This window comes from Abramis brama (genome assembly GCF_963993115.1).
Source record: "Abramis brama genome assembly, chromosome: 9".
Taxonomy (NCBI): Eukaryota; Metazoa; Chordata; class Actinopteri; order Cypriniformes; family Leuciscidae; genus Abramis; species Abramis brama.
Window position 1 is genome coordinate 10,900,391 of NC_139971.1, and position 12,752 is coordinate 10,913,142.

Consider the following 12,752-nt stretch of genomic DNA (forward strand, 5'->3'; position numbering starts at 1 on the left):
GCAACCTTGAATGACAGACTTTATCGAATTTTATCTTTTAGATGTGGGCAAGCGAAAGACTAACACAGACACTAAAAAGTAAAATAAATAAATTTGATTCAACAATCAATTCATTAATCAAATATTTAATAATCAACACACAAAACCGTGTTGTATAACAAAATCTAAAATTAATGATATATTAATTCAATGAAATTTAAATATTTTGATATTTAGTTTATCCCTGTTGTGTGCACAATATAGACGCTGAAACAGTCAAAACAAGCCATCGGAAAAGCACCACTTAAACCTCACTGTATCAGTCTACGATTTCCGCCCAAACCTCAAAAAATCATTTTCTGCCAAATATTATCAGTTGCAGAAATGCTGGTGCATCACTATTGGGGACGGCCATTTGTAGTGGTGTCCGAAAACCAGTGGACGAGTGAACTCATTCATCCCATAATCTCCAGCACACTCAGTGTCTGAATTCGCTCGCTTGTTTTCATTCATTCAGTGTACCATATTAGTGGAGTAATGTAGTGAATAATGAATAAGGGGTATAGGGGACGATTTCGGATACAGCCTATATTTGCTCAATGAACAGCTTTCTTTTAAAACCTAGTGAGCTGAATGTTGTCTACTGTTTACATAGGCAGTTACCTTGCAAGGCAGCATCCATAGGTGACTCTTCAAAACAATTAAAAAAACATTCCTCACTTGAAGCTCAAAGACTCGACTCACAATTTATTCCAAATAAGTGTGAAATTAGCATCTTAGCTAACAATATTATGTGATGCTCTAATAAGCATACAAAGCCCTCAGCACATAGAAATATTTAAACACTCCATCTTAAAAATACTTTTTAGCACTGCCAGACATAATATTTTAATTTACATTTTTCTCGCTTTATCCGCGAGGAATAAATAATTTATTTTGGAATTTAGCTAATCACAGTACATTCTGGAATATGGCCAGATAAAGGTATCGAAGAAGGCAGCATAATATTAGCTTATAGCTCACTAGGTTTTGGAGTCCTTAAAGTGCAGAAAGACATAGGAGCCTTCAAGAAATGAAAATCGTGCTGTGAATTAAATCCCTGAGGTAACTGAGAGGAGCTAAAATTAGCTCTGCCATAAGCAGGAAGTGCGGTGTGCTTCAGAGGGAGTGGCGGCTGCTCCTGTCTGTGTACACTGTCTTAGGCCATTCTTCAAAGCAGTTTCAATTTAGTTATAGCACAAAATACACATGAATGAACACCAGAAGCAATATTGAAAGATCCAGTACAGCTTACTGAAATGTATCATGTCTCATGTAATCGCTCAATTAGTGTTTCAACCGTGGAAAGGTGTCGATGAAACAGCTTGTAAACAAATATGTCACTTAACATTACATTTACCTCAGAAAAGCCATTCAATGTCTATAGCTGGATAGCTGGTTGGAAAAATGAACTCTAGAAAGGAGTATTTTGCTAAATATGTGCAATATAACATATTTTTTATATTTTTACATGTTCTTTAATATCGAATGTTTGTTTGAATCCCTTCGTCAAGTTTTTATGACAGCCACCGTTTAAGTATTCATATTTCAAAACACAAAGTGGAGTTGAAACAAATATGTTGTTAAAAAGTTATAATATAAAGTTGTTATTATGATAAAAACTGCATTATGTGCAATTTAAACATTTGTATACAAATCAGTTGTTAATTTTAACCTTTAATATTATAGTAATGTTGGAAAACAGCATGACTCGTATGTCCCCATCTATTCAAGCAAATGTAAAAAATCAAGTTGAGTATCTGATATGTCTGGGATACACACTTCTTTTTTACATAATAAAAACCATTAGAAAGACTCAAAAGCACACAAACAAAGTTAATCTCTGGATCACTAAGTGTTTGATAACATCTGGTGGTAATTCTGAAATACAGCAGGCTTTTAGTTTAAGACTCCAAAGAAGAAACCACACATTCATTCAGTATTCCAAAGAAGAAAAAAAAAAATTGGCATGGAAAATCACATATGAGGGCAATGAGAGAAATCAACATTTCCATCTGAGAGGCACAGATTTCCATGCTCTTCCCACTACCGTCTAGATTGATTTTTAAACATTCATATAATCATACCTTTGTTAAACGGATTTGTTTTGCTTCAGTAAAGTTCTGGGATGACCATGGCACTCTTTTAGATTATAAACTGCCTTTATTATTTCATGGCTACACACAAAACAAAACTTCCCTGCGCATTTCGGCACATGCAAAAATGTGACTGATTCAGAAATTGTCATGGTTATGACATCACAGCCATCACTACATCGACATTTGACCACCCAGATTTTTACATACTTTATATCTATATACTGTTTAATTCCATATTTTATGCCAAAGGCACTATTACTCTTTTCATCAGCAAGGTTAGCCAATCCTGACATAGGTCAAGTCTTGAAAGTGCAGTTGCAAAGAGGCTTTAATTCTAAATGTCAAAGAGAGGGTGGAAAATGGTCTTGATAAATAATATTTTATGCTCAATAAATATTTGATTTAAGATTGTGGACCTTTTGGGCCAAAATAAGATGCTGAGAAGGTTTAAAATATGCATAGTTTAAGATATAAAGACCAAAGTGACAGAATGTCATTCATGCTCGACCCTCACCTGAAATACGACACGTGATTTCTCCAACAGGTATGTCCTCATGTTCGCACCGATGATGTGATACCTCTTATCAAAGCCGATCTCAATGTATTTCCCAAATCGACTGCTATTGTCATTCCTGGTGGTCTTGGCGTTACCGATGGACTAGAGATGAGAACAGAAAAGACATCAGCTTGAGTGGAAGTACTGGACTGACCTTGTGGTTTCTTTATTGTTTCAGTTAGAAGAGAACAGGATTAAAAGTTTAAGGAGCACACAGAAAGGTTATTGATTAAAAAACAGAGTGACAGGAAGATCATGTGCGTGGGAGACGACAGCAGGTCAGGAGTTGATACTGCCTCCCCCACAGAGCAGAAATCTGCCGAGGAACTGTCAAAATCACAGTGGTCCTAACCCAACTGAGCTTCTGGAAGAGCAGCTTGTTAGGGCACAAATTCAGTAAACCTGACCCCCAAAAAAATAACCAAGCTTAGATCATGTGTTTTTAAGGTGGTTTTCACACTGGGTTTTTACCAGTTTATATCGCTGTGTTATTTAGCTCTGAACAACGGTATGTATCATCAATGCGAGTACTAGAGTTAATGCCTGAAGCTAGGCTTAACCAATAGCATGAGTTTGAGGGTGGGGCTACCTGTCTGTATGTCCAATGGTAGATTTGGGTAGTATTGGGGGGGGGGGGGGGGGGGGGGATACTTTCACACAATATTTTACAAACTCTTTTTAAGGCTGTAAAAAAAATCAATGCTCATGCAAAAGGCATGGGAGAGTCGAATCTCAATTTTCAAGAACTGACAAATATGTAAAAGTAAGGTATTTGGGGTAAAAAGCGCACCTATTGTTAAAGGCTATGGCTAAAGCCACTATAACTGATGTGATAAATAGCTGGCTGACTTTTTCCTTTCTTCTTTCTTCGTTTCTACCTTTGAGACAAACATCATATATATAATGACATTAGATTTAAAAATTTCATATAATGAAACATCATATTTACGGTTATTGTAAAGCCATCAAAATTATTATTTTTTCTTTCAAAACCATAGGTTTTGAACAAGTATTAACTTAGATCCTACGGAATTTTTTTTTTACTTTAGCAATGTAAAAATCCTATTGTGTTTCTTTTTTTTTTTTTTTTTTAAGGGAACCAGGGTGATGCTAATTTCCGAGGTTGGGTTATAAAAATGCATCATCACTGCAGCACAGTCTCTGTGAATAATTAGAATTTTGAATTTGGCCAAAACAAGGTATCATAATATGCTTTATTTTTCATAATTATAATAATTTTATGTAATTAGGGACTGTTCGTTTTTTATATAAGGGGCCACCGGAGGAGTTTTGAGATCTGTTGTCAAAAAAGACATGACCCTCCCTTCGCCAGCAATAAATTTTTCTATGACCCTCCAAAATGATTGTGAAAAAAGGCATGACCCTCCCCGATAATTTATTGATTAGCCTACTTCTGTACTGGTTTGCGCTTGGCAAAGATGTTCAGATAGCCATTGTTTTTTGTTTTTTTAAACCATAAACTCTTGCTTTCTCATCTTACTAGGGCTGTAACGATAGACCAAACCTACGATTCGGTTCGTATCACGATTTTTGATTTTAGATTTGAAAAAAAATCATGTTTTCGGTGCTGATGCGGTGTGACTCGTTCAACATGTGGGTGGCGCTGCCAACAAAGCATCTAAAAGCTGTCACAAAGAACCGGCAAAAGTAATGATTATTAATATGTCAAATATAGCAAGGAGACAATTTAATTGTTTATTAATAAACAAGTGTTTTCTGTGTCGACTGCAAAGATGAAGTTGACGATGCGTCGCAATCTTCTCAGAACGCGCCAGAGAGAAATGCACATTTCATAAGCAGAAAGCAGTCTGTTTTCCTTCGTTTTGAATTGTTCTGTTTAAGAGTAGACATTTCAAGCTTTCTATATTTCTCAGGTCTGTGAGGCAAGTAGCATACCTTACGCTGAGTTTCGGTTCAAGAGTCCAGTTCACTCGCCCGCGCCTCCGTGTCATGATTATCTATTTTCTACTATATTTACTTTTTATTTATTAAATCCAGATGAAACATTGATTAAAATTAAGATACAATTAATAAAAAAACGAAATTCACTTTAAAGAAAGGCTTTGTGCTTTCTGTTTGAGGTTTCTGTGACATTTTTAAAGTCGCTTTCAGAGCAGTCATGTCCGTAATGGAGAACGGTCACGCCCGTAACATTGTTTTTTTTTTTTTTTTTTTTTTTTTACATAAATGCGAACACGAAAAATAAAATAAAAATAATATTTTATGTTCTGTGGAGGCCGATCTTTATTCATCCGGTGGGTATATATCTTTTGGTTTGCACAGTGTAATTTATAGAATTACTAAAAAATATTTTGCCACCTAAAAGTCAAAGATTTTTTGTGTCACGTCACATGTGTATTTCCCTCATATTAAATATAAAACGCATGTGTAGACTGATATTTTTCTAATGTCTTGACTCCTTTCAGACGTTTCAAAATATTGGTATTAAATGCATTTTCTGAGAATTTATATTTCAAGTTTTGACTGCAAATGTCACGTCCATAACACTGGAATTGCCCAATTTTAACGAATTTATCCTCAACTAGTTTTTGTGGTGTAGGTCTACGTATTTTATTATGTTAACTTAAATAATACTAATAGTAATTTAAAGATGTGGTAGCCCTACATCTTACACATCGTGGAAACAATATAATAATGGAAACTAAAATATGGTAGTATCGCGCTACAGCGCACATTCTATCAGCAGTTCTGGCGCCTCAGTCCCAATACTGTAAAACTCGACGTACATTCACATCACATGTTAATGCAGCGGTAGAGTTACACTCACAGGACACTGTGCACTTATTCGCAATCACAAAAGTTCATTATTTGCTCGTGCTTTAAAGCTTTGCCGGGTAAACATTTCATTGGCATTCTGTTCTGACATGATGCACTTTTTCTAAGCACGAACTGAAGTGCGCGCGCACTGTCAAACAGCCAAACTGGATTTTTGTTGGGTCAGACCCATCTGATATCGAAGGGGGGCTGATAACGCGAGATCAACATGGAGCTAAATGGAAAAAAATAGCACCAAACAAGTCACTTTGAAATGTTGCTGTTTTCATGAAAATAAAAGTTGGGTGACCCTCCCCCTAGACTAAAAAAAGTTGGATGACCCTCCCCCTAGACTAAAAAAAGTTGGATGACCCTCCCCTCAACAAAGAATAAAAAGACATGACCCTCCCCTATTTTCCTCCGGTGGCCCCTTCCATAAATACCGAACGGTCCCTTATTCCACGTAACGTTTGGAACAGCCTTCATGTTTGGAGTTCCCATGATGCTTTTACATGCCAAAATGTATATGGAGGTAGCTAGTGTCTGAAACGTGTCTGTTTTACGTATGTTGAAGAAATGTGTGAGTTGAGGACAGCAGAGAAGGTCATGTGAGCTTTATGCTAACACTAAATTTACTCTAATACACATGTGAGCACTCAAATACACACACTCTCTCTGTACTGCTGTACTGACTGAAATGAGCCCTGGGGAGATGAAGACCATGCAGTGAAGAGCAGATATATGCTCTGAACAAGACTCATATTTAGCCAGTGAACAGCTTTTAGTCTCCCAGCCCAAGGGTTTTGGCTCTCTGAGATATAAATGTCTGTATTATTAAAGACCTTCATGAAAACAAACAGCCAGAGTCTCAGCACTGATTCCAGAATGACGCACTGATCTAGTGATGCAGGAAAAACCTCACCTCCATAATGGGGTTGGATGCCAGAACTTTCTCCTCTACGTTGGCTTCACTGGCAGAGCCGCTGACCGTGGCAAAGTAACGCATGGCGTATTTTGCTGAAACAGTTTTCCCTGCTCCAGATTCTCCACTCACAATGATGGACTGATTCCTCTCATCCCTGAATGATGCAAAAAATACAAATGAAAGAACAAGTTCAAATAGATTTTTTTTTTGAAGAAGAAGAAGAAAATGTGCCGTTGTGAGTGGTTACTAGTGTCGCTAGGACACTTAATATTCAACAATAGTATTGATCTGCTTGCATTGACACCATTATATGAGAACTGAACTGAGCTGGACATCACTGTTTTCTCCAGAGCGGCTAAATTAACTAAATTACTTACTTTTTTACAACAAAAATCAACCATTACTGAACTTACTTAAGCTGGACTACGACGCTATTTTCTTCTAGATCTGCTGTGCAGCCGAAACAAACTTTGTTGCATTATTTTCATGTTATCATTGTAAAGCTGCTTTTATACAATCTGTATTATAAATAAAGGTGACTTGACTTGGCTAGGTAACCAGGGTGCTTACACACTAGAGTTTACACATTAAGAATGCTGAAAATCTATTGATTTGTATTGGTGTATAATGGTGTATTGCAAAGACAAAGAGGAAAAACACAAGGCTCTGAGAAAATGATGCTCCATCATGTGAAAACTGAGAAAACTGTAGCTTTTGCTGCAACACAGGCATCCACTGATCAATGAACCTTTCAGACAGACAGGTTCAGTAGTGCACACCATTGCAGCTGCAGTGAGAAGGAACAAGAGACCCAAGAAAACGAGCGAGAGAAACATAACCTTGGCTGGTCTATTTTTGGCTGGGCTGCAGTGAGCAACATCCTGACCTACAAACCTTCCCTTTAGATTGAGCAGTATAGCAAATACTGCCAAGACACAGCCAAGTATTACATACTCTATGCAAATATGAATACTTGGCTGATGCAATGTAAGTGCAGATCCCCTGTACCTAAAAGGATAGTTCATCCAAAAATGAAAAGACTGTCATTTTATCACCCTCATGTCATTCCTAACCTGTATGACTTTCTTCTGTGAAAAAAGAACATATTCTGAAAAATGTTCATTTAGTCAGTGGGGTATAACATTGTTTGGACCCCAACATGCTTCAAAACATCACCTTTTTAAGTTTAAGTTTGAAACATGAAGGTGAGTAATATAATGACCAAATTAAAATTTTTGGGTTAAGTGAAAAATCCCTTTAATGCGTGTTTTTGCATTTCTAAGGCACAAGGCATTCACTAACTTCAGTAGCCACAGTACTCAAGTCAAGTTATATAATGCTTTTTACAATACAGATTGTTTCAAAGCAGCTTTACAGAGAGCTTTACATACTCAAGGAAGCAATAGTTATCTTCAAATGTCTGTGCGCTATTTCAAGGTAATGCGTTATTAACGGGCTGACATACTTCAAACCAAATCGAAGAATGAGCAGGTGTGACATCATTCAAACTTAAACTGGCCAAAATGAAGTTCGCTTTGAGTTTTTCAGAACTGGCCAGATAACTTTGTGTTGGCTAGCACCTTAGATCTGAAATTGGTCCATGACAAATACGTAATAGGTAGGTGTACTCTGGGGCTCCACCTTTTGTGTTTTTGTGTGTGTGTGTGTGTGTGTGTGTGTGTGTGTGTGTGTGTGTGTGTGTGTGTGTGTGTGTGTGCGCATGAGCGTGTAAAGCTCCTGTCGCATTTGCCGTTGTTCTGCAACTTTTCGCAGGCGAAAGTTATTTCAATAGGAATTCACATTATTGGGAATTTACCCATAAGGGTAATAGATTTTCCGATGCAGATTTCGCATCAGCTTCAGCTGGTCATGTGAGTTAGCTGTGTTGACCAATAGAAAGCTGCTTGGTTGACTTCTGTTTGAACTTCATAATACATAAGTTTTGTCCATGAAATTCGTCTGCAATTTAAAAAACAATAAAGTTTTGTAACAATAAAGCCATTTAACTTTACTTAACTTGAATGGCATGCATGGTGAATATCAGAAAAATATCCATCTCTCTAAGATCAGATGCTTTCTCAACTGTACTTTTCACATCATTCTTGTTGTGTGTTTGTTGTGTTATTGGCCCCGTTAACACCTGGTATTAAGATGGGTTTTGGTTGATCGGATCACAAGCTGACGACTCTAAACACTGGTTTCGGCCAGTGGCGATATTCACATTACTTTCAGTTTATTGCTCGAAAGGACAAAAATATAAAAATATTTGCGTGAAATGCACTCTATGCCTAGATGCGGCTGAGCATGCGCATAACACACGCCATAACCAAACGTTATGTGATTGGCTTACGGGTAACCAATGATTTATTTACTATTTACTAATTACTTTTTTTGAGTAACTACCCCAACACTGGTCCTGTGGCTGTAAGAGCAATAACGAAAGCTGATGCTCTCTGTATGTTTTTCCGTTGTCTCCTTTCGCATTCATATGTAAATTACACAAGCTTATTTTGTCCATTAGATCGAAAGATCTAAAAAAAACAAAAAAAAACATACATTTACCCACCCATAGACCCTCCCCTCAAAGAAATCCGGACAGAAGTGGTTGAAAGTGGACAAAAGAGAAACACCAGGTGAAAACGTGTATGTGTCTTCCTCGCCTACGCATCTTACACATCTTAATACCCGGTGTAAACAGGGCCATTTAGAAAATAGTGTGCAGCACATATTTACATAATATTCATCAAAACACTGCTCCCATCAACATGGGCGGTCATGTATTTCAAATTTGTTATTACCCCTGCCCTGAGCAAAGAACAAAACAGAACTTCACCATGTATATCAGGGCCTTTATTCAGGTAACTATCAACCAACGACAGTTTAACTAACTTAAACTTGCTCATCCCCACCTGGCCATCTGTTTGTAAGCCTCTTCTGCCACTGCGAAGATGTGAGGGTCCATGTCGCCCATATTCTGCCCGCTGTACGCATTAATGATGTCAGATCCATAGATGGGAAGCGTCTCATATGGGTTTATAGCAACCAACACAATACCTGGGTCAAACGATAAAAGACAATTGAGCTCAATAATTCTAGACACATTAAATGTGTGTATGTCTTGTGTATGTGTGTGTTTACCGCAGTAAGTGTAGATGAGTTTGGAATCAGTGAAGCGCACTTTCAGGTTGTGTAACACAGCAGGCTCGTGAAGGTAGCTGAGAGCCGTCAGGTCATTTTCTCCCACCAGGATATCTGGGTTACGCAGATGTGGCAAGTTGTTCGTCTTGGGGTCCAATTTGTACTCCAATTCCTGAATAACAATTCACAGCACAACAAATTATTTGAAGTTTTGTTTTGAAGGTAACCATCATACATCTTCTGAAGTCAAACAATGTTTTTCTGTGAGGAACAGGCTGAAAAACTGACTCATTCACATTTCAGGATATTCAAATCTGATTAGTTGCAATTGGTTGCACGCCACAGTAGAATTTGACATCTGACATCACTGAATTCTGAGGCATCAGGATAATACAGGCTAAAATGAATGGATAGATCACCCCAAAATGTCATTTGTCATGTGTTCACCCTCATGTCCTTCCAAACCTATATGCATTTCTTTCTACTGTGGAGCATCAAAAAAGACATTCTGAAGAATGTTGGTAATCATACAGTTTTTGGTTACCATTAACTTCCATTGTATGAAAAAATATATATATATTGAGACTGAGGAAAAATAAAGGTTTTGATCAACATGAGGGAGTCAAATTATCCCTTCAAGAACTATCGCTTATGGAAATATTTTAATTAAATGAAGACTCACACAAAGCTATCGTATGACTTCAGTATGACATACTTGTAATAGAGCAAAGTCACATGTTTTTGTCCATTATATGGAAAAGATCTGTCTCAACAATCTGCAAAACATCTTTTGTGTCCCATCTTTTGTGTCCCATTTTGAACAACATCAGGGCTGGAATAGGCAAATGCTAGAGTCGCCACCCATCCGTAGGAGCGACCACACTGAAGGTTGTAGGTGTATTCAACTTTGTAGGTGTGAAGCTAAATACTGTACCACAAGAGTGTTTCGAAAGCATATTGAGCCGTATGCTCTCTAATCACTCTTGTAATACTTTGATGTCATACACCGATCTGTCTGCGCAGAGCCGCTTCAAGTCGAACACACCAACAAACTTCGCCTGATTGAGACCGATGGACGAATTTATGACACATGATAAATTAGCATTAGTATGCCATAGATAGCCTAGAAGCCCTCTGGTGCCCAAGGAAGAAGAAGAGAAAAGGAAGAAAAAGGGGATAAAGACAGAGGTAATGTGATGTTTTGAATGAACATTTTATCTAAATCGAATAGTAGTTAGACAATAACGTTGGTTATTTTGAAAAAGTTAGCTATCTAGCTAGAGATAACGTCAGTTATTTTACCTTAAAATATAAATATTTTGTGTAGAATTCACTTTTAAAAGGATCTACATTTCTCAGTTTCATTCATAGTGATAACATGAAAAAAGATTGCTGCCATCTACTAGAAAACAAACACTCTTAAAATTAATTTTGAAAATTAAACCGGATGTTAGAGAAGAGCTCAATGAATACTTGTTTTGTGCATGAATTAGGGATGTCAATTTACACAAATTCCCATGATCGATCGTCATTTAAATTAACGATCAATTAATCGTTAGCCCTTATACTGCAATATGCATCTACTGTCACGGTATGTTGCCAAAGAGTACTCACGAAGACGAAATAACAAGAGAACAGTCTTTAATCCAAATAATACAGAAAAACAGGCTAGCAACACATTACCAACATGATGTTCAGACAGGACAAAGAACTCAGGAAACATGGGACTATAAATACTAAACCAAACGAGGACTAATGAACTAATTAACAAGGGACAGGTGAATGAGATGAATCAAAGAAACACATGGGAAAACTGGGTCAACTGAAAATGAGCAAAAAGAAGGTGAACACAAAGACAAAACATAACTCTGACATCTACTGCAGTGGCATATATCCAACAGTCTGCAAATGTTGCTCAAAACTCCATGTTCCTCACCAAATGAATGAGAAGGGTTTTTAGTCTAAATAAAGGGCTAGTAGGATTGTAAAATGAGTCGATGTGATTATTAAATAATTAATTGAATTAAATGATGAATCAAATATAACGACTAATACAGATGCCTGCTATTCAGAATGTGTAACTCCTGTTGTGGACGCGCTCTTCCTGGAACAACGCGCTAAAACTAAACCCAAAGAATTAACAACGTTTCATTACAATATTGTTCTCTTTATAATGTTATGTAATATGACAGTCCCAATCATAGTTACTATTAGTCGTGCATTGCTGTTTGAGCTGTGCACGCTGAAGCTGAAGACGATCACCAGCGCGCTTTATTACCGCGTTAATTTTTAATGCACACGCAAACTTCTAGTCATGAAGGTGTAACTCCTTAACGTAAAATGGTCTCAAACATAATTCCGGCGCGCTTGCTTAATTTTTCCTCATGTCTGCTTTACGAGTTGAGCAGTTGAGCAGCACACATGTGCATGACCTTGCTTAATCGACGATTGATATGTTTTAGCGATTAAGTTATCATCGACAATTAATCGATCGTCGATTAATCGTTAGCATCCCTAGCATGAATGCTAGAACTAATTACTCTTGCTATTTGTGTTTAGGCTATAACGTGGCTTAGGTGCTATTTTTGTTTTAAAATTATCAGCTTTTTTTTTTATCATATAATGTAACACCCAATGGTCACATACAAACCAGTATTTATGCAGTTTCTGTGTGAGTGTATGAACAATGATCAGTGGTGGAATCCATTGGCTGCGATGCAAGGGGCACCAGGTAAAAACTTGCCTAGGGCAGTAACTTGGTCAGGGCCAAACCTGAACAACATGAAGGTAAGTAATAAAATTGCCATTTCTTTAACTAAGATACTGTAGTTCTCTGAATCATCAATTAGAGAAAATTTTAGTAATGAATTGACTAAATGAATCAGTAATTCATTTAGTCAGTTAATAGTAATTATTACAATTGATGTGGTTTGGAATTGGTGAAATGTCCTTGAAAATAATTTATGATATAATGAATAATTATGCATACACTGTAATTCTTTGTTTGTTTTTTGAGCTGTTTAGTTATCTAAATTTTAAGTTACATACAAGTTAAGTGGAACTACTTTTTCAAAGTGGGGAATTTCTACATTATTACTGACATTTTTCCAGAATTTGTTTAATGTAAAAACACAGCGCTTTACAGATCATGTAATATTCCATGCCCCTTCAAAAATTCCATGCCCCTTCACACACTGAAATAAAACAAAAGTGGTTTTAC

The 12,752-nt window shown here is 37.0% G+C and overlaps 1 protein-coding gene across 4 annotated transcripts in view; it reads right to left on the minus strand.

Moving 5' to 3' along the window:
- myo5aa (myosin VAa) overlaps positions 1-12,752 on the minus strand; it is a 95,884-nt gene that overhangs the window by 64,530 nt on the left and 18,602 nt on the right. For all 4 annotated transcript variants that reach the window (XM_084123720.1, XM_084123719.1, XM_084123718.1 and 1 more), the window contains exons 3-6: positions 9,533-9,704; positions 9,304-9,448; positions 6,392-6,548; positions 2,632-2,775 (exon numbers count right to left, since the gene is read on the minus strand). In XM_084123720.1, coding sequence (XP_083979846.1) covers positions 2,632-2,775; positions 6,392-6,548; positions 9,304-9,448; positions 9,533-9,704 — 618 coding nt within the window. The remainder of the gene's footprint in view (positions 1-2,631; positions 2,776-6,391; positions 6,549-9,303; positions 9,449-9,532; positions 9,705-12,752) is intronic.